The 22,436-nt window shown below is 37.6% G+C and overlaps 1 protein-coding gene across 2 annotated transcripts in view; it reads right to left on the bottom strand.

Moving 5' to 3' along the window:
- The window catches only part of CPED1 (cadherin like and PC-esterase domain containing 1), a 112,489-nt gene that overhangs the window by 81,662 nt on the left and 8,391 nt on the right, over nucleotides 1–22,436 (bottom strand). For both annotated transcript variants that reach the window (XR_015750268.1, XM_026669072.2), the window contains exon 3: nucleotides 11,012–11,189. Coding sequence is in view for 1 of the 2 variants with exons in the window: in XM_026669072.2 (XP_026524857.1) it covers nucleotides 11,012–11,189 (178 nt within the window). In the remaining variant the exon portion in view is untranslated. The remainder of the gene's footprint in view (nucleotides 1–11,011; nucleotides 11,190–22,436) is intronic.

Below are 22,436 nucleotides of genomic sequence, written 5' to 3'. Positions count from 1 at the left end.
TGATATGATGAATTGACATAGTGGAAGGGTAGAAAGGTATGGAGGGTAGAGTGACCAGTGTGGGTATAAACTAGATGGAATTATCTTTCTTATCTTTTTTTCCTACATGGTATATTTAATTTCTTTGACTTACTATTTATTTTCCATTTTCTGTGTTTTGGTATGTTATTGCATGAGGGTTATGCAGGAACCTAGCCCACTGCATGTGACTTAGATTTTTTTGCACTAGCAGAGCCACAATGCAAGAGGGAAAAGATTCTTAAAAGAATTCACTAGATTGGAAGCAGAGGCAAATTGAGACCACACATACTTTACAAGTATACAGAAAGGCTGAAATGATTCTTCTATTTTTGGGGTATAAGTTTTAAAAAGTCTGCTATATTAATAGTAGAGTTGGACTCTTAGAGGTACAGCCTTTCTGGTACTTTTCTGAGTTAGCCATAACAGTAACTTGGAATTCTAGAAATTAAAGCTTTATTAAGCCTGGTCATTTTTATAGCACATAATTCGTTAGTTTTATATGCCAAAAGTATGTATGTTTCTGTTAGTAATTATTCCCTTAATGAAGCAGTCTGTCATTTATTTTTTTATGGAACCATGGATTGGTTCATTTCACTGCCTTCTAATAGCAATTCCCAAAGGGCCTAATTTGAAATTGGTCATCATCTTGCCTTGCCTTTTCTCAATGTCTAGGTTTCACAGCCATGCACTATTACTGGAAAACCATTGAATAACCTTCACGATCTTGGCTATGTTTGTCATTACCTTCCTCTGTAGAGTTAATGCCTGCTTTATTTGTCTAATGCAAAATCATCTTTATTCCTGTTTGAACTCAAAAAAAAGGAAAACTACCACTTTCATTTCTTGACTGTCAACTGTAAATTGGCTAAGTAGGCTGGTGGATGCCACATTTCACTTTTCTTTAATATTATACATTTTGCACATCTTAAGTTGTTAGTATTTCAGCTTTGATTAAGCTTTTATCTCTTCCAGTCCTACAATGTTTATACTTGGTCTAAAAGTTTAATATGAGTTCTTTAATATATAGTCTTTTTGCTATACTGAACCACTCTGTTTTTTCAAGCTCATTCTGACATCTTCTTGAATTTAAATATTTCTTAGAAAAACAATTAGATTTCTAGCATGCCTTTAAGCTTTAATATAACTGTAGCATAACCATAGCATAAATGATATAGTTAAAGACTGGCTGTAATTAATAAATGAAAGGTAGCTCTTAAATTTTCTTGTCCCCCCACCCCATTTATACACCTTATCTTAGCTACCTAAACTTATGTCCTTTTCTGAAATCTCCCTGTTCATTTGGCTTTTCTCTCTCTATGTATAGCTGTATTTTTCTTTGCAAAATCTTTCAATATAAAACTTTTGCTTCCAGGAGCAATTAATGCAATGCCAAAAATGGGGTATGTTGTTATTAATACAATACTTTAGTAACAACTTATCCAATTTTTGGCATAGGTCTGTAGACCAATTTTTCATAAATGACTGCTTGGAGCTAGAAAAATAAATACATGCTCTAAATAACAGCAAAGAAATAACCAGAATACAAGCATTTCATTAATTTCCCCACTTCTTTTTTTTCTTTTAGAGGACTTTTCATTATATGGCACTCCTCATTTTACTTCTTTTATGGGAGATGGATTGCATTTATCTGTCATTAGTTCCTAAAATTCATCCAGGATATCAGAATTTGCTTGAGACAAAATTCTTGTTCTCCAATTAAATTATTCTAGAACCATGAAAGAAATACTGTAAACACAATTTGCAAAGTTTCAAACCTCTAATGTCCATTCTGGAATCTATGTAATAATATATTTAAAAATCAAGGCTGCAAATGTCTCTTTCCCTATTCTTATTTTTATTTATTTATTTATTTATTTATTTGATTTGCCAATTGTTTACAAGATAATAAGTATAAATGTATACATAGTTGTGAATACATGAAATGGTTACATATAAGAAAAATAAAAGAATAGGAGAAACAATAGGACAGGGACGGTAGGCACGTTGGTGCGCTTTATGCACGCCCCTACAGACCTCTTAGGAAAGGGGTGAGGTCAATAGTAGACAGTCTAAGGTTAAAGTTTTTGGGGTTTGGGGAAGAAACTACAGAGTCGGGTAGAGTATTCCAGACATTGACCACTCTATTGCTGAAGTCGTATTTCCTGCAATCAAGTTTGGTGCGGTTTACTTTGAGTTTGTATCTATTGTGTGCTCTTGTGTTGTTATGGTTGAAGCTGAAGTATTCATTGACAGGTAGGACATTGCAATGTATGATTTTGTATACCATGCTTAAGTCAGACCGAAGACGGCGTAATTCAAGGTTTTCTAGTTCTAGAATTTCAAGTCTGGTGGCATAAGGTATTCTACAGCGAGTAGAGGAGTGGAGAACTCTTCTTGTGAAATATTTCTGGACTTTCTCAATTGTGCTAATATCAGATACGTAGTGTGGATTCCAGACTGATGAACTGTATTCGAGTATTGGTCTAGCAAATGTTTTGTATGCTCTGGTTAGTAGTGTGATATTACCAGAGAAAAAGCTACGTAGGATTAGGTTAACAACTCTTAATGCCTTTTTGGCTATGTAGTTGCAGTGGGCTCTAGCACTTAGATCATTAGAGGTGAGTATTCCAAGGTCCTTTACAGAGCTTGGGTCATCAACAAGATCTTGACTATTCAGCTTGTATTTTATTTTCTGATTTTTTTTTGCCAATATGTAAGACAGAGCATTTATTTGTTGAGATTTGAAGTTGCCATTTGTTTGACCATTCGGATACATAGTCAAGATCTTTTTGTAGGGTAGCAGTATTGTCTGTGGTATTGAACAGCTTTACGTCATCAGCGAAGAGAACGCAATTGCTCTTAATATGATCACAGAGGTCGTTTATGTAGAGTATGAAGAGAGTTGGTCCTAGAACACTGCCTTGGGGAACACCACTATTGACAGGTACTGGATTTGATAGGGCGCTCCCGATTTTGACCATTTGTTGTCTGTTTGACAGGAATGCTTCTATCCAGTTATTCAGTTGTCCAGAGATACCATAGGATTTTATTTTTAGGAGTAGTTTGTCGTGTACCACTGAATCAAAGGCTTTACAGAAGTCTATGTAGATTGCGTCTATTGTTTTGCCCTGGTCGAGTTGTGTCGTCCATATGTTTTTGCAGTGTAAGAGTTGCAGATTACAGGATAGTTTTTTCCTGAAACCAAATTGTTTATTGGAGAGTATTATTCACAACTTGGGATATTCTTGGGAATATCCCAGGCTATTGTGTGTTTGATTCCTTATCCTTCCTATTCCTTAAATAAGGGTACCCCTTGATTACCTATTTCTTTCAACCCACTGTCTCCATTTTCATTATTGGCAGTATTAAGTATTAGCAAATTTACATTCTCTTTATGAGATCAGTTCACTTGACCACTTTGTTCTGTGCTCACAAATTATATAAATGGTATCTTATTTGATCTGTCAGATCACAAACATAACCTTATTTCGTTCAGTTTTCACCTGCAATTGCATGGTTGGTCCTGTAGTTATTCCAGCTATTTTATGATCCTTGTAAGAACTCAGCCTAACTCTTAAATATGCTTCCTAAAAATTTTTCTTCATTATCCAAGTCCATTTATCAGAAGATCCTTTTTACCCAACGTAGGTAAAGTACTAAGTCAGTTCAAATGTCCCTGCTGTGATTGGGTAATGGGTTCAAAGAAAAATTGGGTACTTTGACCCAATTCGAGTAATTTATCCAGGTTTGGAAGCCTTCAGTGCCTGAAGAGGTATCCGAAAGTCCTGGATTTAAATCACACGTAGACTGATGCTTCATATTAATAGAACAGCCAATACTAAGTCCTGCCCTCTTTAACATCTTCCTACAAAAAGCTTCCTCCATTCCTAGTGTGATTCCATTGAGCCTAATGCATTCAAGTAGTTTATTTACTACATTTTTAATGATCAGTCTCAGGTGGGATTGCACTTTGTTATTAAATATTATATTACCTATAATATAAGAGCTCTCATGAAGTTTTCATAGATAACTGATCTCCATACAGTGTTCATAAATGAGGCAAAACTTTTTAAGTTACAATGCTGTAAACTTACATACTCTCTTTTGTAAAAAGACTGAATTTAAAAGATACAGTTGAAAATTGTATTGTACTTTGTTTTCCATAGAAAAATAAAATGTGGAACATTTTATGTGAAACTAGAAGATGAAGTTTGTTTGTTTATGTATGCAATTTATACGCCACCCATCTTGCCAGGACCCGACTCTTAACAATCATTAACTTTCTGATATTATAATCAGGATATATCTAAGAGAAAATAGAATGAGACTTATATTCTTATTTACTCTACAGTTTTTTTTTATGTTTTAATATATTTCTTCAGTGATTTCTTGGTTAATGGTGCAAGGACATTTTGGACTTGTATTAGTAACAACGGGCTCCAGCCATGTTTATTTAACCTTCACTCTGTTGGACTGTTTACATGCCTGGAACATGTTCAGACTTCTTTACATTTCTCAGACTTTCTTATTTATAAGGGCTGAGTTTCTTGTGACCTCTCTATTCATACTCCCTTTACCCCCTGGCTATGAAAAGAACAAAATACCCACTGTCCTATTTATTTATGTTGAAATCTTTCAGTTTAAAGGAGTGGCTTTTCAATTATAAATGGAAATGGTAACCAGATGTTTACAGACTACTGCCAGCATTTTCCCTTTAGGCTCCTAATGCTTTTATTAGTCTTTGTTAGGATATTGGGCCCTCTATTGTTAAATTAAAAAAAAAAAAACCTTGCAAACGGCTTGCATTGAATAAACATTGCTTTGGTGTATACATGACTGCCTCTGAAAGTGCACAGGCCACACCCACCTCAGCTCTGCGAATGGGAAAAACATAGCAAAAGTCACATGACGGCAACATGACTCAGTGAGTTTGACACCTGTGCTCTAAAGTAAAGGTATGGAAGTTTCCATTGCAAAATGAAATAATTAAATAAAATCAACCTGGTGATGTAGATTAGGTTGAAAGACTGAGTCATCAAATTAGTTACAATGGTTTTCTTATCCAACAAAGTCACCAATTACCCTGGCTGTTTGTTTCACTGATAATATTTTTTTTAGCCCAGGGTGGGAAACCTGTGGTTGCTACCGTGTTTCTCATATAATAAGGCCGGGTCTTATTTTTTTGAGCCCAAAAAATGGCTAGGCTGTCTTTTCGGGGTGACTTAATTCCCCCCTTGCATCTTCGGGCGGGCGGGCAGTGATGGCTTGGATGTTGACCTCGGCATTGGTGGGGCACTTCGTATCGGGTCAACGCAGGCAGCACCATATCCAGGTGTGCCACAAAAGTACTTCCTAACGGCAAGCCCCCCACCATCCCCCCATTTCGCATGTTTTAATATAGGCCTTAATTTGGGGGAGGGGCTTAATTTCATTTCATGCCTATAAAACATGCTGGGACTTCCTATTGGGGGAGGCCGTATTGTTGGAGAAACAGGGTAGATCAAAATACCCTTTTAATATTTATTTTTTAAAACAGTGGAAAAATATACTGAAGAAATTATTTTTTCTGATCTGAAAATATGTATAACTCCCGTGCATTATTTATTTATTTAATTTTTATTCTGGCCGTTTTCCCTCTAAGATGACTGACTAGTTGGCTAAAACTGCAAAATTGATTGTTGATCATGGAAAGCTTGATCTTACAAAGATATTTTAGCTATTCCTGTGGAAGGCATTCTTATGCTAACACTACGAGATCTGCCCTGAGATCTGTGCACCTACTACCTGTTTTCCTTCACTGAGGCCCTGAAGACCTGGTTGCTCTTGCTGGCCTAGGACGAAGCCTCTTGTTGGGTGCATTTTTATCTATGTTTTGTTTTTCACAGCGTAACCAGGGGTGGGATTCAATTTTTTTTACTACCAGTTCTGTGGCTTGGTGGGCGTGGCAGGGGAAGGATACTGTAAAATCTCTAGTCAGAGGTGATATTTGCTGGTTCTCCGAACTACTCAAAGTTTCCGCTACCAGTTCTCCAGAACTGGGCAGAACCTGCTGAATACCACCTCTGCCAGATCCATCTTGTTCTGTTCTATATTGTGACTTTATTATTTATTTCATTGTGAGCTGCCCAGCATTTGTTTGGAATAGGCAGCACCTTAACTGAATAAAATCAATAAATAGATTCTGTTATTTATAACTACTGAGCATAAAATGTGGACTTCCAAAGCTGAAAAGCTTTTGAAAAGTTTTCCTTTGTTTTGTCATCCTCTACCCTTCTTTCTGTCCCTTGTTGGTTTCCTTATTTTTAATGTTCTAAACAAGTTGCAATCTACCCAGAGTTTGTGGGATCTGGGCATCAGTATATACATTTAAATAATAATAAAAACAATATGAAATTTTCTAAAAGTAAAGGAATAAGAAATGTGGGAGGAACTTTTAGTAAATATACAATAGGATATAATACAATTTGTTAGTGGACTATGTTTTCCTCATAAAATACATCCTAGAGATATTTTTAGTGTTTCCAGAAAGACAATTCCATTGTGAATTGCAAGTTATTACTAATAGCATTACCAGAACTTTGCAACCCTAATTTTATCCCATCATAACGGCCCTGATTTTATCTCATCTCTAGGAAGCTTATGTTTTTTTTTCCATATTACAAAATGCCACTCAGATGAAAAATGGAGTACAGGGAGCAGAGATGATGCTATCATTATACCAATAATTATTTTGATTGCCACAAGTGAGGACAAGTTTCCATTCTGCCTTGCTAGCAAGAAAGGGCACTATATATGATGTTAAAAGTCTTTGTCTTAAGGCATATTTGCTGTAGAAAAAAGGATGAAATTAAGCTTAAAATTATATTCTGTTTCCTTTAGCAAGAAGTAGGATCTATTTTCTTTATGATTAAACACATCAGCCAGAGCACCATACCAAGCTTCCAGCAGGAATGGAACTTTTCCAACTGTGTTTCTTTAAAGCAACAAGTTTTTTCCCCCTCTTTCATAAACTTTGTATTGAGTCAAGTAGAGTTTTGGTTTAAAACCATAAAAAGAAAAAGAATAAACTACAGACTTCTGACATAGAACCAGATAAAGGCTTGATGGGGATATAAAGAGAAAATCCTGGTTTTCTGTTACAACAGCTGCAGCAATCCTTAGTAACTTAGGCTTTCTGCAATATACTTTAGTCATATTTATCCATGGTATTAAACCTCAAAGGACTATTGCTTGTTTAAACTAAGGCTTGAGAAGAAGTCAGGATCTGATATGACAATTTCTCAACTTTTGCTGTTATGGGAATTGCAATTTCTTTAAAACTCCAGATACAGAAAGGTGGAATTCTTGCAGCAATTTTTTCAAATATTAAGAAATCTTGCTTTGCTAAAGTGTACTGTATAAGTTAGGAACAAATACAGGGGTGGGATGCTATTGGTTTGGCCCGGTTCTATAGAACCTGTAGCTTCAAAGAGCAGCTGACACCGAACTGGGTTTGTGTTTGGCCCACCTGCCTGCCCGGGATCTAGGCTGTCCTTTATTCCCTGCTTTTTCCTGTTCAGCTGCTTTGCACGGCACAGCTGAGGTTGAAAAAGCAGGAAACAAGAAGATTTTCAAATGCTGCGCACCCGAGCACAGCGCTTGTCAGCTGTCCAGGCAGCACAGCTGATGATTTCTTGCAAAGGCTGCACACACGATTGTCCCCAGTTCGGAGAACCGGCAAATAGCTCCACTGACTAGCTCCTCCCCTCCCCACCTGCTCACTCCTTAAGAGCCATCCAACTTGCCTAGTTTGGTAAGTTGCTATTTTTCCTTCCCCCCACCATTAGCTGTTCTGCTCTGCCAGGAGATTTAGATTAGCTAGAAAGTAGGAAATCCTTGGATTTCTTGCTTTCTTTTTTTTTTTAAACAAGTTTTATTAATTCTTCAAGACATACAATACATAAATACACATAAACACAAAACATAAAAGCATAAAAAATCTCTTTTCTGAAAGTTGCTTAGTCCCGGGTTATAACTCTTGGTACAGACACAAATTCAAATTCATATTCCTTTTAAATACTATTTCATATCTTATTAACATTTTCAATTTTCTATATAACTTCTCCTCTCTTTTAAATTTTCTCAATTTTATTTTATTTATCTTCTCTCAATTCAGATCATAGTATTTATTATTCTTTGTCTGTTCTATTTCCAGCCATCCATTTATTTTTCTTCTTTAAAAAAGAAGAAAAACTTCTCCTGTACACTATATGGAGTATGATGTCTTTATCTCTCTCCCCTATATTTATAATACTTAATATAAAACACATAACTTACATTGGGATTCTGTCTGGTACATTCTAAAATTATACTATGTTATCAAAAATGATACAAATCTATTCATTAGTATTGATATTCATTTATATCTTAAACGTTTAACACATTACTTTTCAATTAAATCACATACTTTTATGGGAGCCCTATTTTCCATAGTTATTCCCCCACATCACATATTATAGCTCATTATTTCATTACGATGTTCCTCCTTCTTCTACTTCAAATCTCTCATTTCACAAAAATTTCGCTAATATACCATAGTCTGATCATTAATATTAACAATCATTTATATCTTAAACATCTTATCCATTTCAATTAAATATCATGCCTTTGTGGGAACAGTTATGCTTTCCAAAAATTATTACCCCCAATAACAATCTTAAATCATATTTCATTGCAGTACTCCTTTTTCTTAACAAAAATTTCACTAGTTTATGTTAAATATTTTATCACATTTTAAATTACATATCATTTCCAATTTTCTATGGTTATTTCTAAATACAAATATAAACAAAACCAGTCTTATGTACCTTTCTAGAATCCCTTTATCAATAAAGTTTATCCATTATCTCTAAAAAACTTTTTCTTCTTAACATCTTGCTCCCCACCATTAGGGCTTCTCATCCCTTCCTTTCTCCCTTGCTTCTTCTTCTCCTTGTCCTCTTTAACCCCTTGTCTCTCCACCTCCCTTTTATTCTGTTTTCCCCCTTTCTGTTGTTTCCTAACATAATGTCCCTTTTTCACCTTATTCTTCTCTTTTTGGGTTGTTTTTCCAGATCTTAGAGTCCTCTTTTCCTTTTTCTCTTCCTTTTTCCCTTCTCCAACCAAAGTCATTTGTTCATCAAAGATGGCTTCTTCTTTGTCCCCTTCATCCTGTTGTTCATTCTGCTTCACATAAGTATAAACCGCCATTTCTACAAATTGAAAAATAGTGCCAAGAATATCTTTCCCTTCTTGTTTTTCTTTTTCATATTTTTGATATACATGTTTCAATCCATCCACAAGTGATGCCATTGTGTAGAGAAAAAACACCCAGATGTTTTAATCAGAAATAATTCTCAAAAGTTCCAAAGTCACCAAACAATCCAAACAGGCTGTTTCTTTTAAATACCTTCTTCTTCTTCACTTTCTCTTTCTGGAGTTAAAGTTTAATCACAAAGTTCCCTTTCAAATATATATTTTTGGAAGTCTTATTGATGTTTAGTAACTCTTTAAAATTCTAGGCAATCTTCTCCTTATTTTCAAATTTTGCTCCAATTTTTTCCCCTCTCCCTTCCCACTCACAGCCAAAAGATTTCCCTCCGCTGTCACTTTAGGAAGGAGAGTGGAACAAAGAAAAACTTTCCCTTTTAAAATATTCGCAGCTTGTAACTCTCACTAGAGACAATGCATACTTAGCAGCCTTCAAGATTCCAGGTCACTTTCTCTTGTCTTGTCCCGGTTAGAAGCAACTTTCACTATTCTTCCGACTTTCTTCCTCCTGCACCTGCTTGTCCGGCTGCAGATTTCTTCATGGCGGCCATTGCTGACCGCCGTTCCTCCGCCTCAGGAAAAGGGGTTTAGCCGGCTGGGGAGGGGTCTGCGTCACCCCCAAACCCCTTTCCAGATCCCCCTGTCTTCAGCTGCCTCTACGGGCAGCTTTATCCCCAGATCCAAACGGATCGGGGAACCTTGGCGGCGAACGCAGCAGGGATCGCGCAGTGTCGCTAATCCCTGCCGCCGCCGAAACCTTGCAAACCGGAAGTCGGATTTCTTGCTTTCTAGCTAATCTAAAAGCAGAACCGAACCTTCCTTAAGACTGAAGCTTTTCAGTGCAGACTCAAGTAGCCGATTACAGATAGATAGATAGAGATCTAGTTAATCTGTGATTCTGTGAGCAACTCAATCTGCCTGCCTGCTTTGGTGTAAAAGTTGCTCTTTTTTAATAAAAAAAAATCAATATTTACATACATGGTGTGTTATGAGTTAATTTTGTGAGTTTGCTTACAAGCAATTTTTATGTGACAGACTCAGGTTGCTGATTTCAGATAGATAGATCTCTAAGTGAATCTGTGATTCTGTGAGCAACTCAATCTGTCTGCCTGCTTTGCCTGCTTTTGGGTAAAAGTTGCTCTTTTTATAAAAATCAATATTTACATAAATATTTATAATATTTACATACAAGCCATGCCCACCCAGTCACATGACCACCAAGCCACACCTACAGAACCAATTGGTAAGAAATTTGAACCCTACCCCTGTACAAATACTGAACGCAGTTGTCAGGAGGAATCTAAGCAAGCCACTCTTCATTTCAGAAGTAAATTCATTCAAATATAAGTATATTTTAAGCATCATTAAACTGAAGTCAAAGGATGTATTTAGAACAAACTGTCTGCTGCTTTTCCTTAAACCTGTTGATTTATTATGCTTTTAAGATGATTCTGCTTAGGAACTTGGCTTGGATATTTTTGATTCATTTTGTTTGCTTTCTGTTTTCTCTGCTATTTGGGGGTGGGTGGGTTGGAAATAAGTAATATCAAGTTTAAAAAGTAAGTAAAACAGTATGTGCTCTGACAGGCCAAAATAAGGGCTGATGAACTAAATAGAATGATTTATCAGTTCTGTAATATGCAGTCATTTAAAAATAAAAATAAATTCATGTTACAGTCAGGAAATAATTAAAAATTCTTACCTGGATGTAAATGTTCGTTTCTGTTTAGCTTCCTGTCTTCAACAACTGTAACTCTATAATTGTGTTGTGTAAGGATTTGCTGATATAACTGAAGATCTTGTCCACTGCCAGAAGAAGGGATGTGCAGTATGGCTGCCTTAGCTTTATTACTAAAAAACTTAAAACTGGTATCCTCAATCTGAAACAAGAAAGAGAAATTCATGCATTACAATAAGCAATGAAGTGTGAGGATGATGAGATAATGACATAGAAAATTGGATCTCTTTTTCCTCACAATTGTTTAATAGAACCGAGTTATTCACACAATCACAATAATCATAGGTGAATGGGGCTTCCGGTTTGAAGGGCTTTGGCGACAGACAGAAACCCGCGATCGTGCACGGTTGCTGTCTGGGCTCGCCGCTGGAGCGCCCTGAGCCGGCTGGTTTAGGGGCTAAGCCACCCCAGAGGTGGTGAAGAGTGGGGAGATAGCCATCAGGGTTGAGGAGAGCTGCATCTCTCCTTCTCAGCTGGCCATTACTCCCTTTCCCAAAGGCGGTTGCAGTGGTGGTCAGAAATGGCCACCACAAAGAAGAACTCGACCGGAAAAGAATGTGCAGGAGGAAGATAAGAAGTGAAAGTTTTGGCTGACCGGGTTAAATTGTAAAAGCAACAACCAAGGTACCCTGGAATTTAAACTTACAATAATCATAGGTGAATGTGGGCAATGGCTATCTAATGCCCTGCTGAGTCCTTTTAGGCTCCCTTTCTCAGGAATAGTAGTATTCCTGGAGAGGAAGCTATACGTAATCCTTGACTTATGACCATAGGTTGGACCAGAATTTTGGCTGTAAAATGATGTAATCATTAAGGTGACCCGACCTGATTTTATGACCATTTTATCCCAGTCATTAAGCAAATCACATAGTTGTTAAGTGAATCACACAGATGATAAATGGATCCAGATGCCCCAATTGACTATGCTTATCAGAAGTGCCTGGAAAAGTTGCAGTTTGAGATCACGTGATTACAAGATGCTACAACTGTTGTAAATGCAAGTCAGTCATAAAAATGGTGATCACAGGACCAGTGGAGGTGATGTGGCAGTTGTCACTTCAAGAACAGGTCAGTAGTTACTCTTTCCAATGCCATTGTAACTTTGAACCATTGTTAAATAAATGGCCACAAGTCTAGTTTATATTGACAAAACTTGGCACGGAAGCCTGACTATAGGACCCAGATTGTTGGGGGCAATATGCTGACTCTGTACCCCACTGAGAGGGGGCTGTAAAGCACTGGGAAGCGGTATATAAGTCTCAATGCTATTGTTATAGCTTTCCGGCACCTGGTAAATTGCAGAGAATTGGACCACATCTCTCAAAATTAATTGGTTCACTATATCCATAGAGTGCTAAATTAGCCCCCCCCCAAAAGGCCCTACATGTGACACTCTGCATACCACTGAACTGATACCCATAGCATCTCTAGGAAATTTGTACAGTTGTGAGGGTGCTGAGAGCTCTTATTCATCAATATTCGGAGAGCCACAAATTGTTCACCTCTGCTCTGTGCAGTATACTTTACCAAATTAATAAGGAATGGTGCATATCATGGTAATCTGTTGCTTAAACAGAGTATTTATGTAAAATAATAATCTCATTGTTGATAAGTGAGAACATGAATGCTGCGTACCATTTAATCAACAACTGAGGGTTTTCATAGTAGCATGTAAAATCCTGTGTTCCATTTGTAACAAACAGCTTGTTCAACATAAGCATCCCATGATCTGAAACTTATAAGGACAAACATAGAAAACCAAACTAAATACATTTTAAATGGAATTCTGGATGAAGGGAAATAAAAGGAAGATTGCTTCAACTTGGGAGATAATTAATGAAATTGCAAGTTTAAAAAGCAGATTTATTTTTTGCTACAGCTTTCTTCTGTAGCATTTGAATACAATTTTATTATCCTGTACAAAAGATAAAATTGGAAGTTAAAAAAACCTGAATAATCAAAGCTTTGGGATTATGAAATAACTGGCACGCTTACAAGAACAATTGTGCAAACATGTTGTCAGGCTACAGAACTTTTCCCATTCACTCAACTAGAATGAACTTCTGAAAAACGTATCAAAATGTATCAAAAAGGAATCCTTTATTGAGATGAGACAATTCCTGTAGGAGTTCAAAGCAGCGTTTGAGGTCTCTCAGGCATACAGGGATAGATAAGGGAGTTTAGAACCCCTCCCCTTATCTCGATGTGTATTTAGTGAAACAAAAGCCAGTATGTTAATTCCTCCCCACCCCTTTTGTAAGGAACGGTCTTTTTCACAGTTTCCCGGGGCATACTTAATTTCCCCCCACCCTGCTTTTTAGAACAAACTTTTCCAGAGATTCCCAGGACACATCTCACTGTGGAATTTTTATGATCTTCTCATCTCCTGGCTGTGCCTCTCAGAGGTGATAGTTCTGGCCATCTGGCTTTTCTCCCTCCATTGTATCATGTGTGGGTTATACAAATTCGATATAAGATTAAATATATTCAGGTTACATCAAGAAAGGATTTCTTTATCAGCCTCCCCCACCCCGTTTTCTTCTTCCACTGAAGAAATGACAGATACACAGATCTGACACATGTGGTTGTAAATTTCAGAATGGGCATTGTTCAAAAGAAGAAAGGCGGATCTTTCAAGATAAACAAGTCTAGTTTAAACTGCTTTGAACTCTTGATTAGTCTGGTAACCTGGTAAGTATAAAGTGATATTCACAACAGCCTTTTTATCACTTACAGGAAGTTGCTTTATGTTACACTTGGCTCAAGTGTTAAATTATGTTCAGGAAGGAGACACATAACTCGTACAACCTTTGATGGATGACTAATACCTGTCTAGTTTATTATAGAACACACATATTTTCCAATTAAAACTGATACATTTATCATTTGTTAAATTATCAGTTGACTGTTTCTATATGTTAAAAACTCAGGACTATTAAAATATTCTCATCAAATGCATTGTGTTTATAAGCAAAAGTAATACAAGTGCAAAGGAAGTGCACGGGAATAAAATTACAGTCCTGTAAACATATCCGCTCTCTGTCCTTGCCATATTTATAACCTATTTGTCTAATAGTGAGGAATGAAATGTTCTTTATCCTCAAAACACCCCTTCTTCTGGAACAACCTTTGTCTTTTTTTAATCCTCTTCTGCTTCTACTTTCTTATCTTTTCCCTTTTCTACGTGACTATTATCAGTTTGAGATCTACTAAAATCTAGGGCTTTCCAATACTCAGAGCAAGCTTTCTCAGAGATAATACAATAGCCAAAATCAGAACAAAAATTCTAAAAGAATATTTAAAATGTTTTAATAAATGTATTTAATTAATAATGTATAAATATAAATAAAAAAATATTTAATAAATACATATATAGAATGCAATAATCATATTACTATATTAATAACAGTCCCAAAGGTGCTTTTTCAACAGGCAACTGGACTTTCTGTTTTTTCTTTGAAGACATTTCGCTTCTCATCCAAGAAGCTTCTTCAGCTCTGACTGGATGAAAGGATTTATATTCCTTGCAGACAGCTGGTCATTTGCATTCTTTTAGAGAGTTGTTGAGGTCACTTGGAAGTTTATTTGTGTCCTCAGGGTCACCTGAATAGTACAGAGTTGAATCCTACACCACCGAGTGGAAGGCCTGCCAACCAGCAAAGATAGGAAAGAAAAAGAACTAAAACACATCAAGGAAGCCCTCAGAATGTGTGGCTATCCCAGCCGGCCTTCATGAAATCACAAAAAAGATCTAGCAGATCTTCCATAAAAGACAATAAAGAGAACAATAAACGAAGCAATGTTGTCATTCCATATATGGCAGTAATATCTGAAATGCTCAGGAGGATCTTCAGCCAACACAATATACATGCACACTTTAAACCCAAGAATACACTAAGGCAGAAGTTTGTCTACTCCAAGAATAAAACACCCAGACATAAACTGAGCAACACGGTATATGCAATACAATGCAGTGAACATTTGCAGATCTGTAAATTGGGGAAACAGAACAACTACTTCATAAATGCATGGCACAACATAGGAGAATAAATCCATCAGGACAAGATTCAGCAGTCCATCTGCATTTATAGCACAAAGGCCATTTATTTGAAGACAGCAAAGTCCACATTGTGGACAGGGCGCACCATTGCTTTGAAAGAGGGGTCAAAGTGGCCATCTATGTCAAAATTTAACAGCCCTCTCTCAACAGAGGGAGAGGGATATAACATCATCTATGTCCAGTCTACAACACAGTCCTTTCAGCAGTTCCCACCCATTTGCACTACTCAGTTGATCCTCCAAGTAGCCTCAACAACTCTCTAAGATAATGCAAATGACCATCTGCCTCAAGGAATATAAAACCCTTCCATTTCCCACCATCCAGTCAGAGATGAAGAATGGATGAGAAGCACAATGTCTTCAAAGAAAAACAAGAAAGTCCCGTTGGCTGCACAAAGTGAGGCTCAATTTAATTGTACACATGTTGTGCATTGACAATAAAGGTTTGATTTGATTTGATTTGTCTCTTGAAAAAGCACCTTTGGGAAAACCATGATCTGAATGACTGAGAATCTCCATAGACATATATTAATATTAATGACAATGGCAATAACAAGGGATAGTATAATAGAAGACAACGAACTGGAGAAGATCACAAAGTATTAAGATCTGAAAATCAGAATTGAAAGGTTATGGCACAGGTAGTGGTGGTCCTGTTGGTATTGAGAAGTCTTGGATAAAACTTAAAACATCCGTGCGTTGAAAAAATGTACCTGTCAACTACACAAGGCCACACTTGGATCTGCACATGTACTTTGCCAATATATTATGACATCCTAAGTTCTTAGGAAGAACTTGATGAGAATGAAAGCCAACACCATCTAAAAAACTTGCAGCTGTGATTTCACATTGCTGTGTGTAATATCAATAATAGAAAAATTTGTGATGATTGATATTTATTTGGGTGACTGTTTCATTACTTCCTGTATAACGCAGTGTGTTGACTTAGATCAGACTCCAAATGCCAGAATACAAAATTCACTTTTGAAATTCAACAGAAGAGTAATGAGGAAAAGTTTGCAAGGAGTAGGTTTCTATGGAAAATCTTGCTTCCCCTTAGATTCAAAACACAGCCGAACAAAACTTATTTTGCAGTATTGAACTGCACTTTGATTTTTGCAGCATGCACCCTAAATAAAGCTAACATTTGTTTGAATAAGAATGGAAGACTTCAAATGCTACAACTAAAAGCCAAAATAGACGCCTTAATTTTGGAGCCAAAAGACAAACATGCTCTACGTTTTTATCGGAATGTGGTCACAAATGCTTTTCCTAGTAGAGCATATAGCAATGTGTGTAGAATTTAACCATGAACATTGGGTCAGGAAGAAAGAGTTAAAATCTACATTTCCTTCTAAATGGGGTGGGATGCTACCAGTTCGGCCCAGTTCTATAGAACTGGTAGCTCTGAAGAGCGGCTGACACCAAACCGGTTTGCTGCAACGACTGTCTGGTCATCTGTTTGGCCCATCTACCCACCCAGGCTCTAGGCTGTCCTTTATCCTATGCTTTTACCACCTCAGCTGTTTTGTGCGGCACTGCTGAGTGCCGCTCGTCAGCTGGAGAAGGTAAATGGTCGCCGGAGCCAGTAGCGCACACGCGCATGCTCCCCGAACCAGTTGTTATGCCAGTAGGATCACACCCCGGCTGATACACGAGACATTTCATAATTTTTCTCTATTCTTACATCTCTTTTGGTCAGCAGTACTTTGCCCCGCAGAAAGGAAGATAATTTATAAAAATGTATTAAGATGTTATTTGTAAACAGGTCGTCTTTGATTTATGACCAGAATTGATTGCTAAGCAAATAATTGTTAAGTGAATCACACCCAATTTTACAACCTTTTTGCCCCAGTTGTTAAGCCAATCACTGCAGTTGTTAAGTGAACCACACCGGGCCATCAAGATAATCCAGCTTTTCCCATTAACTTTGCTTGTTGGAAGCCAGCTGAGAATGTCATAAATGGTAATCATCTGACCTTGAGACATGGCAACCATTGTAAATACATGCCAGTTGCCAAGCACCCGGTTTGGATCACATGACCGTGAAGATATTGAGACAGTTGTAAACGCACAGACCAGTCAAAAGTCACTTTTTCCAGGGTCATAACTTTGAACAGTTGCTAAATGAATGGTTGTAATTTGAGGACTACATGTACTTCAAATCAACTGCAATGAATTGTGGTAGAAAAGCTATGTAAGGAATCAGTTTTGCCATGAAAAAATTGAAATAATGTGGGAATTCAGGACACCCATTGTTAACAAACAGTATCAAACAGTTGCTGAATAAATGTGCTTTTGACAAAAAATGGCATTATTTAATCATGATTGATTTTAGATTTGGAAGAATAACTAAAATCTGAGCCATGTTGGACAGGCTTTGACAGCATCTCTAATTTCCACATATAAAGCCTTATAAATGCAATATTCCTATGAGTCACCGCCTACGATCCAGTGGAATGTGACATATGGAAGAAAGTTTTCTTGCGTTTACTGTCTAAATGCCAGGTAAGGAGAGCCAGCAAGGAAGCACAAGAGACAATTTTAGAAACTTGTGTGCCACAGTTACAGTCTGGAAGCCTGCCAAAGTCCATCTATCTTCACACCTCTCACAAAACCTTTTGATTCATGCTAGCTTTTGTTAACTCGGTTAAGTCAAAGAATGCCTTGTAACACGAAGCATCAAAAGTTACAGATTAAATTAGTCTTTGTCATGTACGTTGCTCTTTTTTGTAACAAATACATTCATTTTAACTAACTGAAGGAACTGAGAGGTGTTAAAAATAGCATCTAGGCACCAAATAGAGCAGTGCTTCTCAACCTTGACAACTTTAAGATGTGTGAGATTGCCAAAGTTGAGAAAGGCTTTTTGAAAAGGGCTGCTGAAGCCTAAAAGGATGCAATCGTCAAGCGCTTTGCTGAAGAGAAAGGAGGCCCGGAGGGCCATGTGCGGCTTTCCAGGGCTCCTTTCTCGCTGGAGATCTGGCCTCTGGTGACCAAAAAGGAGGCCCGGAAGGCTGAGCGCGGCTCTCCAGGTCTCCTTTTTTGTCACTGGAGGCCTCATCAAGTGGATCTCTGGCAAGAAAGGAGGCCTGGAAGGCCATGTGTGCTCTCCGGTCCTCCTTTTTCATTGCTAGAGGCCTCGTCAAGCCCTTTGCTGATGAGAAAGGAGGGAACAGGCAAAGAAACAGGCATGAGAGGAGACAGATCTTCATAAGGTAAGTCACCCAGTATGACAGGATGGGGGTGGGGGTGGGGAGAAGCAATTATGGGGAGGGAGAATGAGGTAGCTATGGATCTGGGGAGAAGTTGAATGGTCTGAAGTAGGTGGCCAGTTCCATCACTAGCCCCTCACCCATGGCCCTCTCTACCCTGAGATACCTCATGTATACTTAACAAGCTGCGCATTCGATTATCGAATGTGTGGGTGAAAGCAGGGAGTGATCTCGTTCAAGATACGAGATTCACTTTTACAAATTCTCGTTACAAATTCATAACTCGAAGACTACTTGTATAGCCAGTTCCAGCCATTTTTTTTTATTATGGGCAATTATCATAATTAGGTCTCTCCTGGAAAAAAAAAAACATTTGCAATGTACAACAAATATCTAATATTGCATTTTCAAAGTGTCTAGAAAAAAACTACAGGCTGTTTAATTCTTGCTCTGAAAGAATGTTCAGCTTTTATTTTTCCTCTGTAAATGCTCATTACAAGGTAGGTATTGAAACAATACAATGTATATCAAGATCGATAACAATATAATTTGAAACTGAAAAAAATGCAGGTGTTTGAACTTTTTTTTCCCAGTTTTATTTATTTCATTTGGTTTTGGAGCTGATCAGATGAGAGTGGCTCTGGTGGGCTCTACTTTAAATAGCACAAAATGTAAAAAGAGGTTCGTTTGACATTTTTCCAAAAGCGTTTCCCTCTGTAAAGAGGCTGCTGTAGCACTAAATAATATGCTTGAACTGAATATAAATACGCTTGAACTGAAGCATAAAGAATTTGGCATTCATTAGTAGGAACTATAGTTCCCCTTTGAAATTAAGGAAACTTCATTTTGAAATTATGCTAGAGAGCAGAATTACCTTCAGGACACAAACCAGACATTTTATTTTTGTTCTGCGTATGTTAAAGTTTTGGAAAACCTACTTCAAGTTGCAGGTATTATTTCAGTCTTAATTCAGTTATGTCTATAGGCAGTGAAGAGGTCTATCTGCTGCCTTCCAGACCATTTTTGACTTTAGTTCCCATCAGTGTTAGTCACATGACCTTTAGCAAGGGATTGTGGGAACTAAAATCCAAAACTGTGCAAGGTTTCTACTAATTGTAAACTTATGCGGTGAACTAAATAGTAATACTGAAGTCAAAGAAGATATTTCCACTTCTATCCCTGATCTTCTATAGCAGCTTTTAAAGCATATTTCAAATGCTAAGGAAATAGAGTGGGGAGAAAGAAGACTACAGATAGCCCTTGACTTAACAACAGTTCATTTAGTGACTATTCAAAGTTACAACAGCCCTGAAAAAAGTGACTTATGACTGTTTTTCCACAGTTACAACTTTTATAGCATCCCCAATGGTCATGTGACCAAAATTCAGATGCTTGGCAACTGGTTCACATTTATGATCCTGGCTGTGTCCCAAAATCACGCGATTCTCCTTTGGTGACCTTCTGACAAGCGAGGTCAATGGGGAAGCCAGATTCACTTAACAACCAGATTCACTTAACAACAACTGCTACTAACTTATCAACTGCAGTGGTTCACTTAACAACTATGACAAGGAGTTCATAAAATGGGGCAAAACTCACTTAACAAATGTCTCATTTAACAACAGAAATGTTGGGCTCAATTGTGATCATACATTGAGGACTACCTGTATTGGTTTTAGCATTGAATTTTGCCCTTTAACCATTTTTTACCCTGCCAAAATAAATCTAGTTCCAAGTGTGTGGGGGTATTTCCCAGCAGTTCCCTGATGAGATCAAGGCATCCTTACTTTCCCCCATCTGCCCCAGAAGTTGCAGGCATGTTCCTGGAGTTTTCTTATTCTAGTACAGTGCCCATTGTTCAAAACATATGCATTGCTTCAGTGGTGGGATTCAAAAAAAAAAAGACTACTACTTCTGTGGCTGTGGCTTGGTGGGCTTGGCTTGGTGGGCATGGCAGGGGAAGGATACTGCAAAATCCACATTCCCTCCCCACTTCTGGGGGGGAAGGTTACTGCAAAATCCCCTCCGCACCCCACTAACCTGCTTTCCAGCTCCGTTCTCCTGTGCAGGGCAACAAAAGAAGACCCAGCTGATTAGCTGGGACTCGGGAGGCGGAGAATAGATGGGGGCGGGGCCAGTCAAAGGTGGAATTTGTTGGTTCTCTGAACTACTCAAAATTTCCGCTACCGGTTCTACAGAACTGGTCAGAACCTGCTGAATAATACCTCTGCTTTGCTTTCCCCAACTCAACTGCTCTAACAATATGCAACTGTAAGATGAAAAATCATATTCATATGCCTTTCTTGCCATCCTCTCTATTCATAAAACTGAGCCTCACCTAACATAAGCCAGAATATACAATGTTGTGAATCAGAAGAAACAGTGCTGCAAAAGACCCCTTAAGCTTGTTTCAGCTGCTTAGGCTGAAACTGTTAAAAATGCAGCTTGCCTCAGAAATAGCACACAGCGGCAAATTAAAATTATAATTAAACCCTTCTCTGTCACTTTCTGAACACACATATGGCTTCACAAATTCTGCACATAGACATGTACAACGGGGCAAGAATCCACACTCCCAACAAGGCGGAAAAAAACACAATGTTTTCCCCCCGCTGGATTTGCACCTGAATAAGCATTTCAAATGACCTGCTCACAGATTTCACGAAGGACCTTTTTTTTTTACACATATTACCAGTCTCAGCACCCTGATCTTGTAGCTATCTCAATTGATGAACTCCATCTATTGATAAACTACTTCCGCTTCAAGAAGCTTGCCCATGCATTTCTTTCATGATCCAATTCTGAACCAGACCAGAATTTTTCTTCTAATACAATTATACAAACACATGTGATTGCAAAATTTCCAACACAGTAGCATAGTATCAAAAGAGTTAATAAGTTGTCTATTCTTTCTCATGCTCATTGGTAATTAATAATAATAAAAAGACAAGAGAAAACACTTGGTCAAAATGAACTTTAGTAAGTGATAGGACCAGGAAGATCTCCACAGAATTATTTATGTATCCCAGATCTCCAGTAGCAACCCCTGATGTCTGTCTCTCATCTTTACCTGGCTCTTTGAAGAAACACTGAAAACTGTGAAGGTGGTCGCCCTATTGTCAGCCATGGCCTGGAAGGTCTTGCACAGATCAATCTTTCGTAGCATTTACAACTTTTCCTGAATCAGCACACGCTTCTCACAATCACTTATACCAGGGGTCTTCAAAGTTGACAGCTTGAAGACTTATGGACTTCAACTCCCAGAATTTCTCCTCCAGTCATGTTAGCTCAGGAATTCTGGGAGTTGAAGTCCACAACACTTTAAATTTACCAAGTTTGAAGATCCTTGATTTATACCCTAATCATCTCCCATTTGGAATACTGCAATATTTTCTACAATGAGGTTAATCTTGAAGACCAATCAGAAATTATAGCTAGTCCAAAATGCTGTGACATAACTAGTAATAGGTGAATATTTTTTCACCTTGAAATGTCACTCTAATTGAGGAAACCTATACATTTGATGATATACACAAATAAATCAAGAGTTTGAAACCAAATAAATGTCATTTTTTCATGATAAAATAATGGAATTCTGTCTTTAAAAGACAAGTAAGACTGCCTTTTTATTTCATTTTCATCATGAGATACTTTGCTAGCCTCTGGTATTCTCTTTAATTTACATAACCAGAGTAACTTCTGTTTAAATATGTTGGTCAGGGATTTATTCACAAATCAGATTACTGTCCAATTGCCGCCCCCCTTTTGTTTAACTATGAGTTCTGCAGGATTTCTTGCCCTTTCTCTGAGATAAACTGTCACTTTGGTATAAACATAACTCACCAATGTATGTAGACATCCTGCAGCTGGTTAATATCCCATCCACATACTAAGCACAGCCATTTGTTTTCTAAAATGGATGCTCAGAACTATTTTTCTGGGGCGAATTTATCTCCCAATAAGAAATGTCATGAACTGGAAATCCTTAGAAATCATTTTGCCCTGCATTGTAAGCATATATTATAAGCTGTTTGTAAAACCCAAGAGCACATGTTTCAGAGCAAATACCAAAAAGCATATCACACTAAAGTTATGTCACAACAGTTAATGCATTG

Source organism: Notechis scutatus, chromosome 6, assembly GCF_049901735.1.
Source record: "Notechis scutatus isolate UNSWTSFEM ecotype Mainland chromosome 6, rNotScu1.2, whole genome shotgun sequence".
In the NCBI taxonomy this organism is placed as follows: Eukaryota; Metazoa; Chordata; class Lepidosauria; order Squamata; family Elapidae; genus Notechis; species Notechis scutatus.
The sequence above is the reverse complement of the archived record's forward strand: the minus strand, read 5'-3'. Positions and strand labels throughout refer to the sequence as shown.